Raw genomic sequence first — 20,730 nt, 5'->3', positions numbered from 1 at the left:
GCTCAGTCCATGAATATGTTAAGATATAAAACTAAGCTCCACACACACATACAATATAGTGTATGAGGCTGTGATCTTATATTCTGACCTATGCTACATATTATGCTGGATCAATGGGATAAGCTTTAAGACCACTTTATTTTATACATCCAATTAAACACAACTGGACTCAATTTGGATCAAGATCACTTCAACGAGGTCACCTCCAGAAGCAGAAGAGGAGTCAAGATGAAGAAAGAATGGTGGAAAACTCCACTGGCATCTCACTGAGGATTTTTTGCTTTCCCCTTTATCATACATGCATAGGATGCACAGGTGAAATCTGAAATAAAATCAGAGTTTTGACTTCCACCACCTGTATGTCATGATCCTATACAAATTAGGGCTGTGAGTAGTTAGTGGAATATGAAAAGGAACAGGATCCATATGTGGACTCTGTTTTCACATGCTGCTGCCCGGGACTGGAGTGCACAGGATTCATTGTAAATCTTCTGTAATGCATTTGTTTGTTTGTTAAAATTCCATAAGTTTATTTATATGTTCAATTGTATCCTGGATCAATCCGCTACAAATGTTTTGCAATGAGAGTGCCTCTAGGTCAATCCATTAGTAGGTGGTCTCTTTAACAGAGATGGGCATGGACTGCCCGCTGGGCAGTTCGTCACAGTTCACTGAGTGCTATAACAGGTGTTGAGCAGTTTGGCACCCTTTCCCTCCATCAGGCACCCACTAATAGGCAGTGTCCCAGTTTCCCTGCACTGCCAGAGGGGGCAGGAGGCTGAAACACCAAGCATCTGTTGGTTCATGCATATCACTACATGATAAGATAAAATAATTGTGTGTCAAGTTATTCCGATGATGATGAACCTTTCCAGGGTTTGTTAGCCATAAAGTACTCCAAACTGATTCATCACTCCATTCTTCTAGGGGGTTATGGGGCAGTGTGGTTTCCCTAAGGCCCACAGTCTGGCTGTTCTCCTACAAGGCATAGTAGGAGAATCAAATTCCTAATTCCTGGCTTTGAAACCCAGTATTACAACTCAGAGAGCTATCCAGGCAAACACACCTACAGGTGGCACTTCTGCAGGATCAAGTCCTACTGAGCTCAACAGGACTGCAGAATTCACAACCAGATGTTCCAATAAAATTATTGTCTGATGTTATTGATGAGTGAGCCGGAAGCAGCACTTTGAAAACATGCATTTCTTCTTTTATTTGCATGTTGAGCTGGTTAACTCGGCTCAATATAAAACCTCCAGCTGGAAACAAGCATTCAGTAAAAACCAAATGAATGCTCTGGGGCACTGTGTCTGTCATCTGACATTGAGACAGGCAGCCTCCCGCACTCCCTCCCTTCGCCATTTCGGTTGGATTTCAGCCGCAAGAGTCAGATGTCATGCTGAGGAAAACATTCTCCCAGTCACATTACCAGAGGGGTCAGACGCTTGGGAAGGTTTCTCTGCATCGGGTCTGTTTTTCCTCATACATTGCACTGCATTGGAATGGTTCCTGGGTAGCACCAGGTTTCCTTTGTCAATCAGCAGAAGGTAGGCTTTGAGGAAGATCAGCCAGCCAGCTTTTAATGGCCCTTTGGAGCAGCAGGAGTTTTAGAACTGCAGATCTGGAAGGAACCCAGTGGATCTTTGAGCCCAGCCCTTGTTAAGGAAGCAGCACCTTGCCTAGGAGAGAATTTGACATTAAAGAAAACAGGCTTCAAGGAGATCTTAAAATGTCCAGCAATTTGGAGGCTAAGGAAAATATACGTTACATTTTTTGCATCATCTCTACATCAGAGTCCCTTGGCTTCTAAGTACTGTATTTTTTTGTGTGTGTGTATAAGACTATACTTTTGTCTAAAATCTTTAGACTAAAGATTGAGGGTCGTCTTATACACGGAAGTAAGCTGAGGAAATAACAAAAATAAGTGGAGGGGAAAGCAGGGATCAAAGTGATCCTGCAGGGCTTTGATTCCTGCTTTCCCCTCCACTTGCTAAGCCCCACTTGGATTTCTTAATTTTGGGTTAGAAAAGATGGGTGTCTTAAACATGGGGGCATCTTATAAACGGAAAAATATGGTAGTTCTAGCTGAGTTGATGCTGCTGGTCAAGGCACAAGACCTCCAGGAGGTAGGCAAGGCTGAAAAGGAGAGAGAGAAAAGAAAAAGGCAAGACATGAGTGGTGCAGGGTCTGGCAGTGAGTTTTACATTAGAGAGCTTGGGTCTCTCAAGTTCAAGCCAAACTATTAATCTTTTTAAAAAATAAATAAATTAAAAATTGTATTATATTAAAACCAACATAAACGAAAACAAAACCACTTCTACATTACATTAATTCATTTCACTTAAACATACAGTGGTGCCCCGCATAGCGAGGTTAATCCATTCCGGATTAACCTTCGCTATGGGAAAACATCGTAAAACGGATCCAAAAAACCCATTGGAACTCGTTAAACAAAGTTTAATGCATTCCAAATGGGCCCAAAACTCACCGTTCTCCGATGTTTTCCCTTGTTCCGGCAGCCATCTTGGGTGTACCGGCGGCCATTTTGGATGTACCGGTGCTCATTTTTTGTGTTCCGGTGGCCATCTTGGGTGTACCGGTGGCCATTTTGAGAGTCCCGGCGGCCATCTTGGGTGTACCGGCACCCATTTTTTTGTGTTCCGGCCATTTTGGAACTGCTGAACAGCTGTTCCCCCATCCTAATGCGAGCATGCCCTCGCATTAGCGATGGGGAAATCCGCATCGCCATGCGGATTCATCGTTCAACGGTGCACTCGTTATACGAGGCACCACTGTATATCTTCACCGTCGGGGTTAGGTTCTGGTTTTTATATTCTTACATTTCTTTCCGCCCGATTTCTCTCCAGAAGCACATTAATTCTTCTCCTGGTGTATACCCCTTCCCTTTCTGAAACATGTATTCCAGAAATGACTTCCATATATAAACATTAACTAAGCTATGGTTCTCTTTTTAATTGTGGTTTCTCATACTAAATTCTGAAGATGAGGCAAGGTGTAGCAGCAGTCATACATGGCTAGAACAAGGTGGCCTTTTCAGAATGAATAGGTACAGGATCAAACTTCACCGAAGTTAATATTTTATTATCTCATCTAGCACCTGCAAGACGGCTTTAGTGTGGGCTGAGCTCTCCTGCTCTGCATCTACTTGGGAAGAGAAGTCAGGTGGCCTTTGCTTCTTTCTTCACCTGCTTGGCACATCCATCGCCACCATGAGTTTTTTTTTGGGGGGGGGACAACAACAGTGCCTGGTAATGCATCCCTCGTCCTGCCACTGCTTCACTTCACTTGGTTTTAAGGGAGTGTTGAACACCCCGGACTGAATGCTTACATTGTAATATCAAGGTCTGTTTCAAGAATGCACCTGGTTGCTTCTCTGGAAGTGATCACAAAGCAGGCTTTTGATGATGAATGCATGCAAAGTTTAGAAGAACTGAAGCAAGGAAAAACAAACACTCCATTCTCTCATTCATAGAGGGGCAAAGTGAAGATCGTGGATGGCAAGTACAAGGCCAAAGCCTATATAGAGCCCTCAAGAAGGCTGCCATAGCCTGAATGATTTTAATTACTTAGTTATTTTAGGGAGAAAAAATTGAAAAATTTGTCTTTGTTCTACTGAGAAGCAGGTTTTGTATGGAGAGGCGTGGCTTCACAATCCACAAGCTTCCCAGAGCTGAGTTTTTAAAACAAGCAAAGATGGAAATCACTTCCTATTTTGATCTTTTCCAGACCTCATACAGTCTGAGGGGAGAGATGAGTATGCAAATGTGACTGGTCCCCACTTTAAAAAAAGTGGTAACTGCCTGAGCTTTAATTCAAAAGCGGTTCTGAGGTGGTGAGGACATGTTTTCCCTGCAATCTTAATCACTTTTTGTCTCCAAGATAAAGGATGGTCAAGCTAGGTTGACCTCAATTGTCTTTCACCAGTAGGCAAAGAATTTTTTTTTCTTCAGATGGGCCTTTGCCAACTCAGTGGGCCACTTAGGAAGGGACTGTGCATGGGGGAGTTTGTACCTTCTGCTTTCATTATTTTTCTGTTTAGAATTCAGCAGCTATTTTAAGAGAACAGATAACATGTTTAATTGAGTTTTGAATTTTGTAACTTACAAGGCAGTCCCCCTGGGCACATTTTACTCTTGCAACAACCTTGTGAGGTAAAGTTTGGGCTACAAAACAGTGATTTGGACCAAGGGCGCTCCATGGGTGGGACATCCCCATGACTCTCAGACACATCAATCAGTACATCAAAATGGCAATTCTCCTCCCAGATTCTAATGCGCATGAAACTTCCCTACCCTCTCCCTATAAGAGATCAATGTATATTTTAACTTTAAGTAGCACACACTCCTTAACCCTTGCAGACATCACTGCCATTGAAGTGAGTGTGATATAATGGTGCTGCTCATTCCATCTGCTAGCAACCATGCTTTATACTGTATTGTCTTCGTAACAGACCTTTGAGGTAGGTAACCTAGGCAGAGAAAACAGTAACTAGCCTGGAGTCACCCAGGGGGCTTTGAATTGAGGTCAGTTCCGTCCTGCCACTTTCACATCATCTGTACATACTGCTGTTGTCTGCATTGAGGAGACATGTAAATATGAATGAGAGTGCCATGTTTGGGTCTGGTTGACCTGGATTGAAGCCTTCTTTCAGTAGTATACTTATATGTTCAAGGTTGACCGTGTGTGTCGCTTTGAATAAATTATTTCTTATTATTTCCTGAAGTACTTCTAACCCACAGCATATCAATATATCTCAGGTACTCTTAGTCTCAGTTACCCATCCTTAAAATGACCATCTAGTTTTTGGGAGTTGTGAATGGACTTTGCCTCGTCCAGATCTCATGTAAGCCTACACAGAACTCAAGCAAGTTCCATCAGGTTCAGCTGGACTTGCTCCCAGATAAATTTGTATATAGCAACGATCTATACATTTATTCCATAAAGTTGTATTCCACTTTTCTTGTAAAAAGTTTAAAGTCTATACAAGGGCTTTCTCTCCATGTCTGTCTTCATGACAAGCTTGCCAGGTAGGCTCAGAGACAGTAGCCCACTGGATGTTTACCTAAGTGCAAGCAGAACTGCAGAAGTTACCACCATTCGTTGACAAAGCAATGAGGTACATGCAAGATGTGCAATTGCTTGCTGAATCAGGCTTTCGACTGGCATGCACCCAGAACTTTATCAGTTAGCTGCAGATCCCGAGTTTACTCTTGCACACATGTGAATGTCCAATAAGATTTTGGCCATGGACTGCCCAGGCTCACCCTGTGAGCTTTGTGGCTAAGTCAGGATTTAAGCCTGGGGCTCCCCAGTTTGAGACCACTACACCACAGTGTCTCCCTATACAGTGGTGCCTCGCAAGACGAGCGCTTCGTTTAACAAAGAAATTGCATAACGAAGAAGTTTTTACGATCGCAAAGGTGATCGCAAAATGATGTTTCCTATAGGGTTTTTTCGCTTTGCGATGATCGGTTACCTGCTTCGCTAACCGATTATCGCGAAACGAAGATTTTCGCACAGCTGATCGGCGGTTTCAAAATGGCTGCCAGGTTAAAAAATGGCCACCTGCTGTTTTCTGGGACGGCTTCCTCACTGCACGGGCAGAGAAAATGGCTGCACTATGGAGGATCTTCGCTGGATGGTGAGTTTCAAGCCCATAGGAACGCATTAATCGGGTTTTAATGCGTTCCTATGGGCTTTTTAAAATCACTTTACAATGTTTTCGTTCTACAGCGATTTCGCTGGAACGAATTAACATCGTAATGCGAGGCACCACTGTATAATCAGTTAGTGTGGAAGGCACTTTCCTGTTCTGCTGTACCAACCTACTTGGTGAGCTTTATACCTACACATGTTACAACTGGATAGTGAAATAAGGTAACCACCCAATCAACCTGTAGCTGAACTGGGATTTGAACCTTATTACTGGAGTCCCACTTGAGCCATTCTACTTGTTGACTTGGAATCCTGCCATCAGTATACAGAACATTATTCTCTATGGTTTTGCATATTGGGGGGTGGGGAAGATATCACATCCTTAATCATTGCAACACTGAGTATTTTGAAGTGCTCAGTCTCTTAAGAGGTTAACTTGAATTCATCCTGCTGGAGTCCTCAGCCAAGTTAATGCTGATGTCGATTAGAAACTGTTTGTAACAGACGGCGTAGTCTTTTTTTTAAAAAAGCAGAGTGAAAACATTTTGTGCTGTCCAAAATTAAGTGCTGCCAAGCTGTGAAGCAGTAACTTGACAGAATGGATCTTAATGGGGGGGAGTTCAAGTGAATAAGAACGGATACGACTCAGCTCATGGTTTGGCCCCATCCTTCCCTTTTCTGCTAACCTCTCTTCCGGAATACATTTGTAGCCTTGGGCAGCTTCTCTGACAGAGGGAAATGTTCTCTCCAGTTACCAAAGGATGGCATGGAAATTTCCTCTCCGTCTCTGCTGCAGCTTCACAATCTGGTAATTGCTTATTACGTCTGCCATGGAAGCTTATAGCGATAGTTCCCTCTCCACTTTGATAAGCAGTTTTTTTGCTGAGGAATCCTGACAAGTGGCTGAATCTGAGAGCCAGGTCGCTAAATTGGCCGTGCAGATTGAAGAATCTTCCAACAGCATCCATGCCAGGCTTTTGCTCACCCTGACCTCTCAGGTAGTCACTGCTGATCAGGAGGAATTATGACAAGAAGACTGTTGGAGACTTGGAGACAGACAGGCAGGGAAAAGACAAGATGACCACAACTGATTTTTCTACGGAGATCTTGGTAAGGGATGGTAAACATCCTTTCGAGTAAGAAAGGCCTCTGTTTGCACCTAGTTTCTCGATGAAGCTGTAGAAGAAAGAGTTTACTGTTACCAGTATGCTCCAAAAGCTGATGCAGTACAGCAGCTGATTCTGGAAGTCAGTGGTTCAAATTATACCGGTTAATAATTACCAATTATACCAATTAAGCACATGGTCTGAAGCAAACTGTCCTGGGTTAGACATTGGCATTCCCTAACTCCTTCTGCAATATGAGATTAATATGATCAGCCTCCCTTGCCAGGATTGTTGTAAGGATTTTTTTTTAAATAGTGAATCTTGAGCTTTTTGAAAACTCCAGTGTTGATGCTAGGTATTGTATAAAGCCATTTGTTCCGCATTTGCTTTGCTACTGTGCTCTTCTATTGATCTTTTGAATATTTTTCACTGAATGGTAGATAAAGAGTAGCATTTAGTGAGGTCTGTGAGATTCTGTACTTTGGGGACACATGTACATCTGAATGTGTGGATATCAATTTTGTCAAGCTTTGCTGAATGCATGCAATATCCACTGTCATTGAAGAAGTGCAGACAGGCTTTGAATATTGCAATTTTGTTCTGTTTTTCATTGCATGGTGATGATAAAGATAGGGCAGAGTATGTTTATCTGTTCTCATTGAGTAAGGTTAAGAAGGTTACTTCAAAAATTATCTAGCTCAACCCATTGCCAGAAGCCCACAATTTTAATATCATTGGTAGGTGGCAGTCCAGACTCTGATTAAGCACTGCTTTCCGAGTCAGCCTATTCCAATGCCAAACCACTTGTACCATCAAAATGTTCATTGTAATATTTAGTTTTTAAAAAAACTTTTTAATATTTTGAGTCTGTTAGTTCGAGTCATGCCCTCTTATGGAATGGAAAACAAATTTGTTCCGCCGTTGTAGATTCCTCCATCCCCTTCTGTGTAAAGGTGTATGTATTGTTTCTGCATGAGACAGTTACTTTTGGAAGCTGGAATAGTCAAAAGCTTTAACCCTGATTTCTCTCTTCCCAGAGCCATGTTTAATAGCTTTTTATCTGTAGGATCATCCCAAATCACAAAAACATAGGTCCCAGCCATGGGTTTTCTATGAGGATCATAGGGTATAGGGGAGCAATGTGTGTTCCTTTGTGCTCTTTGAAAAAAGCAAAATGTAAGTAAGATAATAGCATTAAATATTTTCCATTTCCTTGAATGTACATTGCCAAAAATTTACAAGTCAGCAAAAATTAGGACATGTGTTATTATGGCTTTATTTGCTTGCTATGAAATTGTTTTGATAGCTTGATATTTCTCTGTTGTGAACCAGTTCTAGATTCTACAATATAGTTTATGAAGATGGAGTGAATAAAAAAATTGTGAGTTGATTAGCAAAAGAGGGAAGAGATTTGCATAAAATGTGTGTGTGTACTAATTTTAAAGGATTAACATCTCACCACACTGGAGAAGATCATAGCTAGGTAACTTGTGAACTTATTCAGGCTTTTGCCCAAGTGCTAACTCTTGGTGAGCAACTTCATGGGCATCTTTTGAAAGTATCAAACAGAAGATTCTTCCAAATAAAGGGCTGTTCTCTGAGGGCCCTCCAAAGGGAAGACTGACCTTTTGGAACATTTGTTTCTTTGTTTTATTGTTCACAGGGCTGCCCGACTGTTTCCTCCAAACATTGTTTTTATGCACAGAGCTGTAACCTCTGTTACAGAGCCAAGAAATAGCTTTGCCTTCAGTGACGGGCAGTGCCGTTACATGTGCAGCTGCTATTTTGGGTGGCAGCAACATTTTTGATCCTGCAAGATATGTGGCACTCAGATGTACATCTGATACTGATTCATGCACGGCTGTGGGGGAGATCTCCTCTGACATAGTGACAAGATTATTGCAACAGTACAGATGTTATGTTTTCGATGCAGTTGCTTGGAATATACACCGGGGTTAAGTATACTGTTGGTTAAAAATAACAGAATGCTACGAAGAGAGAGGATTGTGTTCAACAGATCCTTTCATTGTCTGCAGCTGAATTCAAAAGCCAGGCTTAGTTATTGGTATGTGCAAAGGTCATCAATGATAGGAGCCAAGAGGAGGAATTGCTGTCTGTGCCAGGTTCATTGTTGTTCCCATGATAAGCAGCCGGTTGTCTCTAAGAGCTGAAGAGCTTAAGCAATTTCAGTTAAAAATGGAGAGACACCACCCTGCTTTGAGTGAACTGATCTCATCTGATTTCAGAAAGCAAAAAAAGGTTGAACCCAGTTAGCATTTTGATGGCGGAACACCGTGAATGTCCAGGTAGGGCTAAGAAAGAATCCTGTTTGAAACATCAGAGAGCTGTTGCCAGTCAACTTTGATAATATCGAACTTGATGAACAAAATGTCTGACTCAGTATAAGGAAATGCCCTGTGTTCCTAACCAGAAGGCAAAAGCATAGTTCTCAGGGCTGGTTCCGGTTTGGAGAGGATGTAGAAGCCCCCTCATGTATTAGTATTAGTATCAGTATGCATGCATGTATGTATGTATGTATGTATGTATGTATGTATGTATGTATGTATGTATTTATTTATTTATTTATTTATTTATTTATTTATTTATTTATTTATTTATTTATTTATTTATTTATTTATATCCCACCCATCTGGTCTATACGACCACTAGTAGGCTGTGGTGGGTTCTACCTGGCTATAGGAAGAGGCAGAAGTATGAAGCATTGATTTCTTTTTGAAATAACTAATGAGGAACAAACTTGAAAAAAATTTCTTGCTGTGGCAGTCAGATGTCTTTCAGCATGTGCACAATTCCTCTGACTAATGTGTAATTTGACCCTGAGTTGCTATTACTGTATAACTTAACAAGGAAAAAACTTAGTTTTTTATTTATTTATTCATTGTACTCTAGGTGGCTTTTTTGCTGTGCAACTGTAACTGTTAATTACTTTTATATTCAGAGGGAGTCTACCTTCACTAAATAGTGGAGAAGGCTTATTGTGTGGTTGAAATAACAGCTTTTGCTGTGCCTTCTGATCTGAAATGGATGCTGAAAATATTTCAGTATCTTTGGTAACTCCTAGGGAGTGACCATGCTAGCTGGAGTATTCTACAAGTTATTGTCTTAAAAACTCTTCCAGTGTTGCTCTAGCTTTGTTTCTCAGTTGCTCATAAAACCACAGCATAAAAAACTGCAAATGGCCCTGCCTTCTCTGTGTTTTCAGCCTGGATTTTAAAAATTATATGCTGTTTTTATTGTTAGACAACTTATGTTGTGATTATTGGGGTTCTTTTGGGGGTGTTCAGCACCTTCCTTGATGCATTTTAGAAAGGCAGCATAGAACAATGTTAAATTAACAAACAAACAAACAACAAAGCAAAAAAAAGAAAACATAACTCACATTTCTGCTGCTATAAAAACGCAGGGTGGATCTGAGCTCAATATTAAAAAAGCAGGAAGCATAGAAATGAAATAATGTTTAGAAGAAGCAGGATGCAGCTAAAATTCATAAAGATAATGTGACAATTATTAGAGGTACAGTATTTGAGAAATCATGGGGTAGTAGTCAGAATAGGGACTGGAGAAGCTCAGGCTGAAATTCCCCGTCAGCCAGGAAAGTTGTCAGTCACCATCTTTTTGCCTCACCTACACAGACAAGTTGTGAAGTTAAAAATGGGTGGGTCGGTGGGTGGCAGGGAGAAGAATGCACGCCGCCATGAGCTCTGTGGAGGACAGGTGATACATAAAAAAAAACAAATAAATATGCTATATTTCCTCAGTATAGCAGGGAGCAGGATCCAGTGCTGGGTGTCTGCTGATGAAACAGTGAAATCAGGTGGAAACTAGAGAAAGCAATTACTCCTTCCTCTTGCAGCGCATCCCTACCCACCCACTCCTTTTTCATATGCAAACAAACCCTGCTATGGAGGACTGGGAAACCCTCTGGACCTGATGACTGGGCAGTTCAAAGAGGAGTTTTGCATGGATCGCGTAGCACCAGCACCATGTTGGCTGTAGGACAGGAATCACTCTACATACAAGTGCTTTCATGGTGTAACATTGTTTGTTTTGTATCTGTTTGTTTAAAAGGAGTGGCTCTAAATGAGCTGCAATTGTTCAGGACCTTTGAAACATGGCTTGGAACACTTATTTTTGGGGGACATATTTCCCAGAATTTTCCAGCAAGTTTTTGGAAGTACCTTTTCTAAGCTCTGTGTTGAAAAGATTGCCAACAAACCTATCTAGATTTGGCGTGCCCCTCCCTACCTGTAGGAATCATTCTCCACTGACTTCTGCAAATAAGCTTCCTTTCTTCCATTTCCCTTTGAATGCCTTCTACTTTTCTGCATGAGACAAGGAACCTCACTTCTTTCTATGAAAGTGAAACTTGGAAATGTGAGTTCGTTAGTTTTGAAGGCCTTCCACTTGCCAATGAAATCTTACTCCTTGCAATGCACTTGTTCACAGTACCTGCTCCATTCATTTGATGATGTCTCAAGCACTGGCTTTCATAAACCATTTCCAAGGTTCAAATTTTGTCAGAACATGGTGGTTGCGCTCCTAAAATGTTCATCACACACAATTCATTATACTGAGTGTAAAAAGTACAAGGCTTCAACTTAAAAAAAGAGAGAGCTTTTCAAAGGAACAGTAAAAATTCCACTCTTGGGACATTTACTTCTGGAAACAAAGATTTACTTTCCCTTTTAAACCAACTGGGGGAAGATCATAGAATCATAGAATAATTGAGTTGGGAGGAGCCTATAAGACCATTGAGTACAGCCCCTGCATAATGCAAGAATCTGAATCAAAGCAGATCTGACACATGGTTGTCCAGTTTTCTCTTGAATGCTTCTAGCATTGGAGTGCTCACTACCTCTAATGTACTGCACTAAGAGTTAAGTTTTTTCCTGATATTCAGGGTTCCTGTAGCTTGAGCCCTTTATTATGTGTCCTGCACTCTGAGATGATTGTGAACAGATCCTGACCCTCCTCTGTGTGACTACCTTTCATATATTTGAAAAGTGGTATCATATCATAGAGACGTGGTGGCGCTGTGGGCTAAACTGCAGAAGCCTGTGCTTCAGGGTCAGAAGACCAAGCAGTCATAAGATCGAATCCACGCGACGGAGTGAGCGCCCGTCGCTTGTCCCAGCTCCCGCCAACCTAGCGGTTCGAAAGCATGCAAATGCAAGTAGATTAATAGGGACCACCTCGGTGGGAAGATAACAGCGTTCCGTGTCTAGGTCGCACTGGCCATGTGACCACGGAAGGTTGTCTTCGGACAAAAGCTGGCTCTACGGCTTGGAAAGGGGGATGAGCACCACCCCCTAGAGTCGAACACGACTGGACAAAAATTGTCAAGGGGAACCTTTACCTTTACTATCATATCATATCTCATTACCCATTTTTATGTAATCCAGCCAATAACATTTCTTGTGGCTGGTTTTTTATCTTCTCTTTTCAGATTATATGGGCTGCCCCAGTAGCCAGTCAGTATCTCTGGTAAAGACTCCTCCAAATACTGGAAACAGTCTAGTCAGATTTTGTACAGGCAGTGATGGAGGAGATTACACAAGAAAAAAAATTAATTTAGAAATAATAATATTAGATGGTTATTGTGGTTTCTTGGGGCTCTTTGGCCATGTTCTGAAGATTGTTCTTCCTGACATTTCGCCAGTCTCTGTGGCCGGCATCTTCAGAGGACTGGAGTAGGAACTCTGTCCATGCTCTGTTGCTGTTTGTTGGATAGTTGAGTATTTCTAGCTGTATATCTTGACCTGCTTTAAGGAATGCATCATTGTAGGACAAGGATAGGGCCCCAGGTATTTTGAACTTCAGACCCTTAAAATCTGTTATCATGGGCATTGGTCAAGAAAGCTGGAGAGCCAAAGCCTCCCCATCCCCAATGTAAGGCAAACGTGCATTTGAATTGTTGTGTTTTAGCAGTAAAACTTTGAATGGAGATAATTCCGTTACACTTGGGAACCTATATGGCCTTATGTCCCAAATCCTGTGTGTAGGATTGCTGTACAATTGAAGACATTGAACACCTTTCCCTGCATGTGAAGTTAGTTTGCACTTGGATTGAAGATGTCTACTCTTATCTGTGATGAGCCAGGGGATTCCTTCTCTAAGCCGGCTAAGGCCTTTTTTCATTTAAAGAGGCCTTTGGCCACGGAACAGGACCTTTCAACAGGTGTTGTCCTGCTGCTGTTGCTGTTTCTAAATTATTTAAGCTGGTTTTAAACTGCATTTGTTGTGTGCCTTTTTAAAATTGGATAATCCATTTAATACTGTTGTAATATTGTATACTTCTCCTTTCAACAAGGGTGGGCACTGAATTACTGTGTAGTTCAAAATCCATGGAAATCCTATACCCAAAAAAACATAACTGTAAAGCAGTGGTTCTTAACGTGGGCGATAATGCCCCCCCAGGGGGCGATTTTATTTTTCAGGGGGGCGGTAAAAAGAAAAGGGGCGGCATGGGGGTGCTGGAGCAAAAGGGGGCGGTAGGGGGGCGCTGGAGCAAGCCAAACCTGTGAAGATGGCTGCAGCCTTTTTACAGTGTACATGAATATATATTTTCCTCCAATTTTAATTTAGTTTCAGACTTTTTGTCTTGAAATTTTTAGTTCCTGCATTTGTTTTTATGCCCTTTTTATATTTCTTTTTGCGTCTTAAAATTCACTTGCAACTAAATCATTAAATGTTACTTTTTGGGGGGGCATTTCATTTTCTTGGAATTTAATTTTGTTTTCAGGGGTCATTGGATTTAACTGTCATAAATAAATAAATAAATAAATAAATAAATAAATAAATAAATAAATAAATAAATATCATCACCGTGGGAAGGGGGGCGATGATAACTTCCTCAATGGCTCAAGGGGGCGTTTCTTTCGAAAAGGTTAAGAACCACTGCTGTAAAGTATAACCAGTTGAGTAACACACACACACAGAGAACACTTCTATTGTGGTTTTCGTCCATCATGCTGACAATCCTTTCCATACCATACCACATGTAATGAGCCTTAAAGATCCTTATGACTCCCCAACCTAGAGGCTGAATTAGATATGTGTTTGGGGGCAGGTAGGCCACTTTGATCCCTTCATTGTTGAACTCATGGGGCTCAGGGTGGCTAAGGACACACTATTTATTGAATATTTATTGAATATTTATTTATTGGTATATTAATTTATTTATTGAAAATAATCTGGATATATCTAAAACCATTCTGTTCAGACCCATGCATTTCAAGGGAGGAGTGTAATTCATTGTGTTTTTCGTTGTTCCTGTTTTTAAATAAATGTTTTAAGCCTCCTTGGACCCTTCAAGACAGAAAGGTGAGAAATAAATAGATACATGGAGCATTTATGCACATAGGAATTAAATTAGAAGTTTCTATTATTAATTTATAGCAAAGCATAGTTTGCTGTTTCATCTAGATGTTGCAAACAGTGGTTTGCACTAAATATAGATTGCAATCAGAATAATCTTTGGTACAAATCAGAGCAAGAATGGGCAATTAGCAATTGTTCAGCTGTTGCTGGGGTGTAACTCCCCCCCCCCAGTACTAAGGAGTGTGTCTCATGTTCAGGGATGATGGGAGTTGTGATTTTTTTTTTCCTCCTCAGATGTCAAGTTCAGCAACAGATGGTGAGCCGCAATAATACTCTACATGAGAAAGATGAGTATGTGTAACAGGTTGGAAAGGTAGCCTTGAAATTTTGGTAGGGTGGAACAACTAGTGCCTCTTCCCCAATAGCTTGGAAAAACAAGGGGGCTAAGGGCTGAGCAAGCATCCTGCTGCCATACAGCTTGGGAATCTCTCTGGCAACAGAGAGTAGATGCATAAATAAGCTCTCAGCCATCTGGATCTGGGAATTTGAGAGGTAGAATAGAGCCTGCCACTTCCTTCCTCCTAGACTGGGAAACCCAAGCTGTGCAGAAATGTGGCAGAGGCATGTCACCCATTGGAAACCTTTCTTTTTCTGGATCCGTAGAGTGGCAATGGGCACTGCCCCTTTTCAGCTTGTTGTTGCTTAGTCGTTAAGTCATGACCAACCATGGGACCAGAGCACACCAGGCCCCCTTGTCTTCCACTGCCTCCCGGAGTTTGGACAAATTCATGTTGGTCGCTTCGACGACATTGTCCAACCATCTCGTCCTCTTCTCCTCTTGCCTTCATTCTTTCACTCTTCACTCTTTTGCAACTTAGCAAGCACCAAAGGGGCCCCTTGATATTGGCTTGGATTATATGAGTAATACCTCTCCCTAGCCAAGTCTCCATTTCCAAGGATCCAGTTAGAAGTGAGCAGGGAAAATTGCCCCTTTGCATACTATTTAAGTACAATTAAAGCAGCAACAACAATAACAATAACAGCAACAAGAAGTTTCACACAGCATTAAAAGCAGTTGCAGATTTCAGAAGAGCTATAAAAACTGGCAATATTAAGAACAGCATATACACTACATCGGTATTTAACAGATTCCTAGGGTTCTGGTTAAAACTTGTATCTGTTATATAATACCAGTCAATGTTTTTATAGTTTTGATTGACTGTGCCTGGTATTTTTCAACAACAAGAAGAAGATGTAATAGAGTTAAAATGGCAATACTGTAATATCACTATCAAGTGACAAAAATTATAAATATCTTGGAACACTAGAAACAGATAACATCCTGCAACTGAAAATTAAAGAACTGACAGAAAGGGAATACAATAAAAGATTGTGGAAAATCTTAAAATCAAAATTAAATGGTGGAAATACGATCAAAGCCATAAAGAGTTCCAGTAATGAGATATCCAGCTGGAATAATAGATTGAACACAAAATGAATTAGAAGAATTGGATTGAAAAACACAGAAACTAATGAACATGTATCATGCAATACATCCAAAGATAAATTATATTTACCACAGAAAATTGGATGGTGTGGATTACTGCAAATACAGCAGGTATTAGAGGAGGAAAAAAATTATATCGGCACAAGCAGACAATTACTTTAAGACTGTCAAAATGGAGAATATTTTGAAAACAACAGAAACAAAGGCTCAATATAAAAGACAACAATTTGAAAATAAACAGTTGGAAAAATAAATCACTACATGGACAATACCTTGGAAATGTTGATGAAAAGCTTGATAATAATTTAACACGGGCATGGCTAAAACTGGGGACCATTAAGAAAGAAACTGAAGCTTGATTTTTGCTGCACAAGAATAAGCACTGCAAACCAATGTGACAAAAGCTAAGATCCAAAGAATTAGCGCTAACAGCAAATGTCGACTCTGCTTTAAAAAGATGAAACGGTGTCACACCACATCAGTGAATGTCCAAAGATTACACAAAGAGATTGCAAGATTAGACATGATGGAGTAGCAAAATTAGTGCATCGGTCATCATGCAAAGAATATAACTTGCCAGCCTCCAGAAATCCATGGCAGCATCAGGTAGAGAAGGTGTCAGAAAATAAGTAAATATCTTTTGCGATTTCCAGAGCCAAACTGATAAGACACCTTGAACATAACACACCAGACAGTAGTAGAACAAAGAAATGTCTGGATCATTGACATTGCAATTCTAGGGTATGCCAGAGATGAAGCTAAAGAATTGGAAAAACTAGCAAATACAGAAAACAGGCAATCAAAACATCTCACTTGTCGATGAAACACAGTTTAGTGGTCCCCGTAGTCATTGGGGCTTTGGGAACAATATCAATTTCACACAGTATTATAAGCAATTGCAGATCTCAGAAATAACACCATCCTGCAAGGAACAGCATACATATTGCACCGATATTTAACAGATACTTAGGGGTTTTTTTGGTTAAAACTTGTATCTGTTATATAATACCAGACAATGTTTTTATAATTGTGATTGACTGTCTTGTATTTAATTTTCTTTCCTTTTTTTCTTTTTCTTTTCTTTCTCCTTGGCACAAGTCAGATGTTTTCAGGTTACAGTGCTAAATAAAAGGGCATGGATTTTACTGCACTGTTTCAGTATGTTCTCTTTGATTTTGAAATCATCGGTGTGAGACAGTACTTTAAGGAATTGTGACCTTTTACAGTTTTCACACTCCCAAATATTCATCTGCTGCTCACTAATTATGCCTCCTCCTTGTTACATTAGAAAATGAAAGCACAGAATTGCATTTGAACACAATATTGAAGGTGGCAGGCACATGCATTCTTGGAAAAGAAGAGCCATGCCCCCAGATGTTGATTCATTGCCCACCTGTATGTGATCCAGCCAATAACATTTCTTGTGGCTATTTCTTTTCTCTTTTTTTGCCTCCTCTTTTCAGATGACACGGGCTGCCCCAGTAGCCAGTCTGTATCTCCAGTAAAGACTCCTCCTGATACTGGAAACAGTCCAGTCAGTTTTTGTACAGGCAGTGATGGAGGAGACTACACGAGAAATAAATTTAATTCAGGAACAATGGGGGATGGAATTCAACAATCAGCTCGATATAAGAAGGAAACAAAGACAAGCCTCATAAAGCCAGGTAAGATCACTTTAAATCTCTGCATGTTTGGCTTACGCCTTTGTTTTTGTTTTATTATCAATTTCCAAATTATACAGCATTCATTTATTGCAAGTCAGATGCAGAGTCTAAATTTACAGATATATGTGATTTACTAAATGCATTTTTGTTTGCAAAATATTCTTTAAATATTTATATATAAAGTGTGTGCTGCTTTTTAGGATAGAATGGAAAACATACAAATCTATAAAACACAATATGATTATTTTATTTTAAAAGCAGAAATTTAATACTTCACAAGGGATGTTAGAATCATTTGAGGCCTGGGTATAATGTCTATACAATCAGGAAATACTGGAAAGAATACTGGAATTTTGAATGCCAAGCAGAAGAAAGCCTGCAAGGAATTTCACTTTACTTTTTGTCATTGTTCTGTCGTTTTCACATTGTGTGAGAATAATTTGCTACACAGATAATAATAATAATAATAATAATAATAATAATAATAATAATAATAATAATAATAATAATAATAATAATAATTTATTGTCATTGTAAGTATATACACATACAACGAAATTCACAGACACCCAGAGACCAGACACATGCACACACATAACATTCCCCAAACACTCCCCACCCACTAAAAGTCCCCCACTAAAAATACAAACATCTACACCGCAGGCCAAGTAATACAGTCCAACTAATTATTCACTACTGGTGGTCTTTAAGCTCATTATTAATTGCAGTTATAGCTCTGGGATAAAAACTATTGAGAAAACGTGTGGTCCGAGTCTTAATTGTTCTATATCTTCTGCCAGATGGTAACAGTTCAAAAAAGTTATAAGCATGAATTGATATATTGAAATGCATGATGCTAACAAATCTACGACACTGTCATTTTTTTTCACAAGGGGTCTCACTCTTGTATGAGTCCTCTTTAAGTCTAGATCCAAGGTTTTGTAAAAAGGATGAGACACCCTTAACCTTCTCGATGATTTGGACTTCAGCTGCTTTCAACTCCAGCCAGCGTGGCCAATTACGAAGGATTGTGGGAACTAATATCCATAATATCTGCCCTACTAAAGGTTTGCCCTGCCCCGTTTTATTAGTTGTATGGTTCAGCTCTATTCCAAACAAAATGGAAAACAGGCTTCTGAGTATGAAGGATGCCTATATCCCACTGGTTGGCATGCTTCCTTCCTATTTGAGAGTCACAGGTATGACTCTGCAACAAGAGCTTGTAACCTGTAGGATGCCATACCAGACTTCATAGTGATTCAGAGGTGTTACAGTACATTCTATTGTTGGGGAAAACATACTCACCCAAAAGTTCTACAAACTCATTTGCCATATTGTGCTTTGATTTTTGTTCTTTGTTCTCTGCTTGCTGCAAAGATCAGCAAACTGGAGGTGGGGGAATGTTTTCTGTTTAGATGTAGAATGCGCTAAATTGAATAGTGGCTTTGTCATGGGAATGGTTGAAGGGTTTTAGATAATAGCTTTGTACTGACAGTCTCTAAATGCAAAAATACTGCACAGTTCACACTTAATGGAAGTTAGATTTGAAAGAGGATTGGAAAAGATCAGTCTACATCCCAATCCCAAAGAAGGGCAGTGCCAAAGAATGCTCCAACTACCGTACAATTGATTAACATAGCACGATTACACAGAATATAGAAAAAATTCAGTTAGGACACTAGTTACCTAATTGCCACTTAGGGTTGGCCGGAGAAAGCCTTTGAACTTTTGATCTAACTCTAAGGGAAAAGGCAAAATGAGTAAGTTACCCCGCCTGCTGGCAGTTGCTGCTTCTCTGCCAGGAGAGTTTGCTCTCATTGAAAACAGATAACAGAAGCTTCCCACAATTTTGCCCTTTTTTGATCTCTAATACAAAATGTTGGCCTTGTTTTCATTTCCACTGGTGGTGTTCTTAGTTACTTCTACTTCCACGTAGCTTTTAATGTAAATCTCAGTATATTCAGCAGATGGATAGGATTTTGAGGAAGCATGTTTGTGATCAAAATATATATCATTCATATGCTTGATGCTGTAATTCGCTGCAACTCTGGGTCAGACTAAATGCCAGAAAGATCATGGTGTTAGAAGCTCAAAACACATCACTATGTTTCAGCAATGCATTTTTTTTAAAAAAAGTTGAGGGCTAAACATTCAAGACTCACCAACAAACATTGTGTTTACCTGCGGATGACCAGCCACAAAACTAACCAGGGGTCTGTAGGGGTGAGAAGAAGTTACCTATGACAAATCAGGTGTCTTTCAGCACCTGAGGAATTCCCATTTCTAACAATATGCGGTCTGTGTCATCCAGTTTGACCCCTCTGTCGATCTCACCACACAAGCAGTTTGGTTTCATCAGTTCAGTCATTTAAATTGCATTTGTGCAGGGAAGCAGAAAACTTTTCATAAGAGCTCAATGATCCATAGCACAAAATTGGTATCTCAGCAGCCAGAATGTGCATGCTTCTGAGATTTCTAGTGCTCTATTCAGATGTTTGCCTAAACTTTGGGAGTGACGGGTAAGTGGGTTTTGGGGGCAGAGTTATACATGTAAGCCAAGCTTCTATGGTGTGCCCATTGCACCCATAAGCTAGTCTCAGAGAAGACTATTGATTTGATTGGCTGAGTGCATTTACAAACCTCCTGTGATAAGGAGCCCTACTCCATCAGTATTCCCAATCATGAAAACTCGGGCAAATGCACTTTTAATTTTATCTGTAGTCTTTTTTGCTCAGTGCATGCAGGTATAAGTGATTGTGAGATACGTTATGTGTGTGCCCAGATCACCACCACACATTGATCCTGCCATAATTTGAGACAAATGTCCAAATATGGCTTCCATCACTGTGTCAAATATGGTGTTACAAAGGACAGGTTTAGGAGAGGTGGATGGAATGGAGAGAGGGGAAGCAACTTGACGCTGAAGTTCTTAGAATCACTGATTTAAGATTAAAAGGGATGGGGACGTGCAATCCACATTAAGCGGTACCAGGTGATGTGTAGTTTCTGGTTATACCTGGGATGACCTCCAGGTCATCACAACCAAACCGAAATGAAATTTTCACCCCTCTGTACCAGCCAAATTCAACAGGTGCAGCTCTTTTTAGCTTGGAAATGACCATGTTGGATAAGCTGAACATAGAGTTGTAAAAGAAGAGGAGCCTCTGAGAAGAAGAAACTAGAAAAAGGTGGCAACCTTTAAATAGCATAAACATGGTGGAATAAACTGGGATTGATACCTAGATTTTAAAGTGCTTGGCTATGAAAGCGATGAGCCTGAATGCATTACTCTTGTCACCTTAGGGTCCTCCCGACATTGACATTCACATTTTAAAATCCTGCTTCATCCTCTTGTGTACTTTAATAAAATCTTCTCTAAAACGAGCCAAACTTACTGTAAATTCGTAAGTATCCTTGCTTTGAGCCTCATGGTCTT

The 20,730-nt window shown here is 40.3% G+C and overlaps 1 protein-coding gene across 9 annotated transcripts in view; it reads left to right on the top strand.

The window, feature by feature from the left end:
* Positions 1-20,730, top strand: part of SYBU (syntabulin) — a 56,257-nt gene that overhangs the window by 9,881 nt on the left and 25,646 nt on the right. For 3 of the 9 annotated variants that reach the window (XM_078393685.1, XM_020783464.3, XM_078393680.1), the window contains exons 1-2: positions 6,256-6,484; positions 17,094-17,294. In XM_078393685.1, coding sequence (XP_078249811.1) covers positions 6,415-6,484; positions 17,094-17,294 — 271 coding nt within the window. In that variant the 5' untranslated portion in view covers positions 6,256-6,414. Of the gene's footprint in view, positions 1-6,255; positions 6,787-8,959; positions 9,089-14,417; positions 14,440-17,093; positions 17,295-20,730 lie in introns of those variants that run through there. The other 6 variants (XM_072999264.2, XM_078393681.1, XM_072999263.2 and 3 more) reach the window with 4 other exon arrangements.

This window comes from Pogona vitticeps, chromosome 4, assembly GCF_051106095.1.
Source record: "Pogona vitticeps strain Pit_001003342236 chromosome 4, PviZW2.1, whole genome shotgun sequence".
NCBI classification, from domain to species: domain Eukaryota; kingdom Metazoa; phylum Chordata; class Lepidosauria; order Squamata; family Agamidae; genus Pogona; species Pogona vitticeps.
Note: the sequence above shows the minus strand (reverse complement) of the source record. Positions and strands in the feature narration are given on the sequence as shown.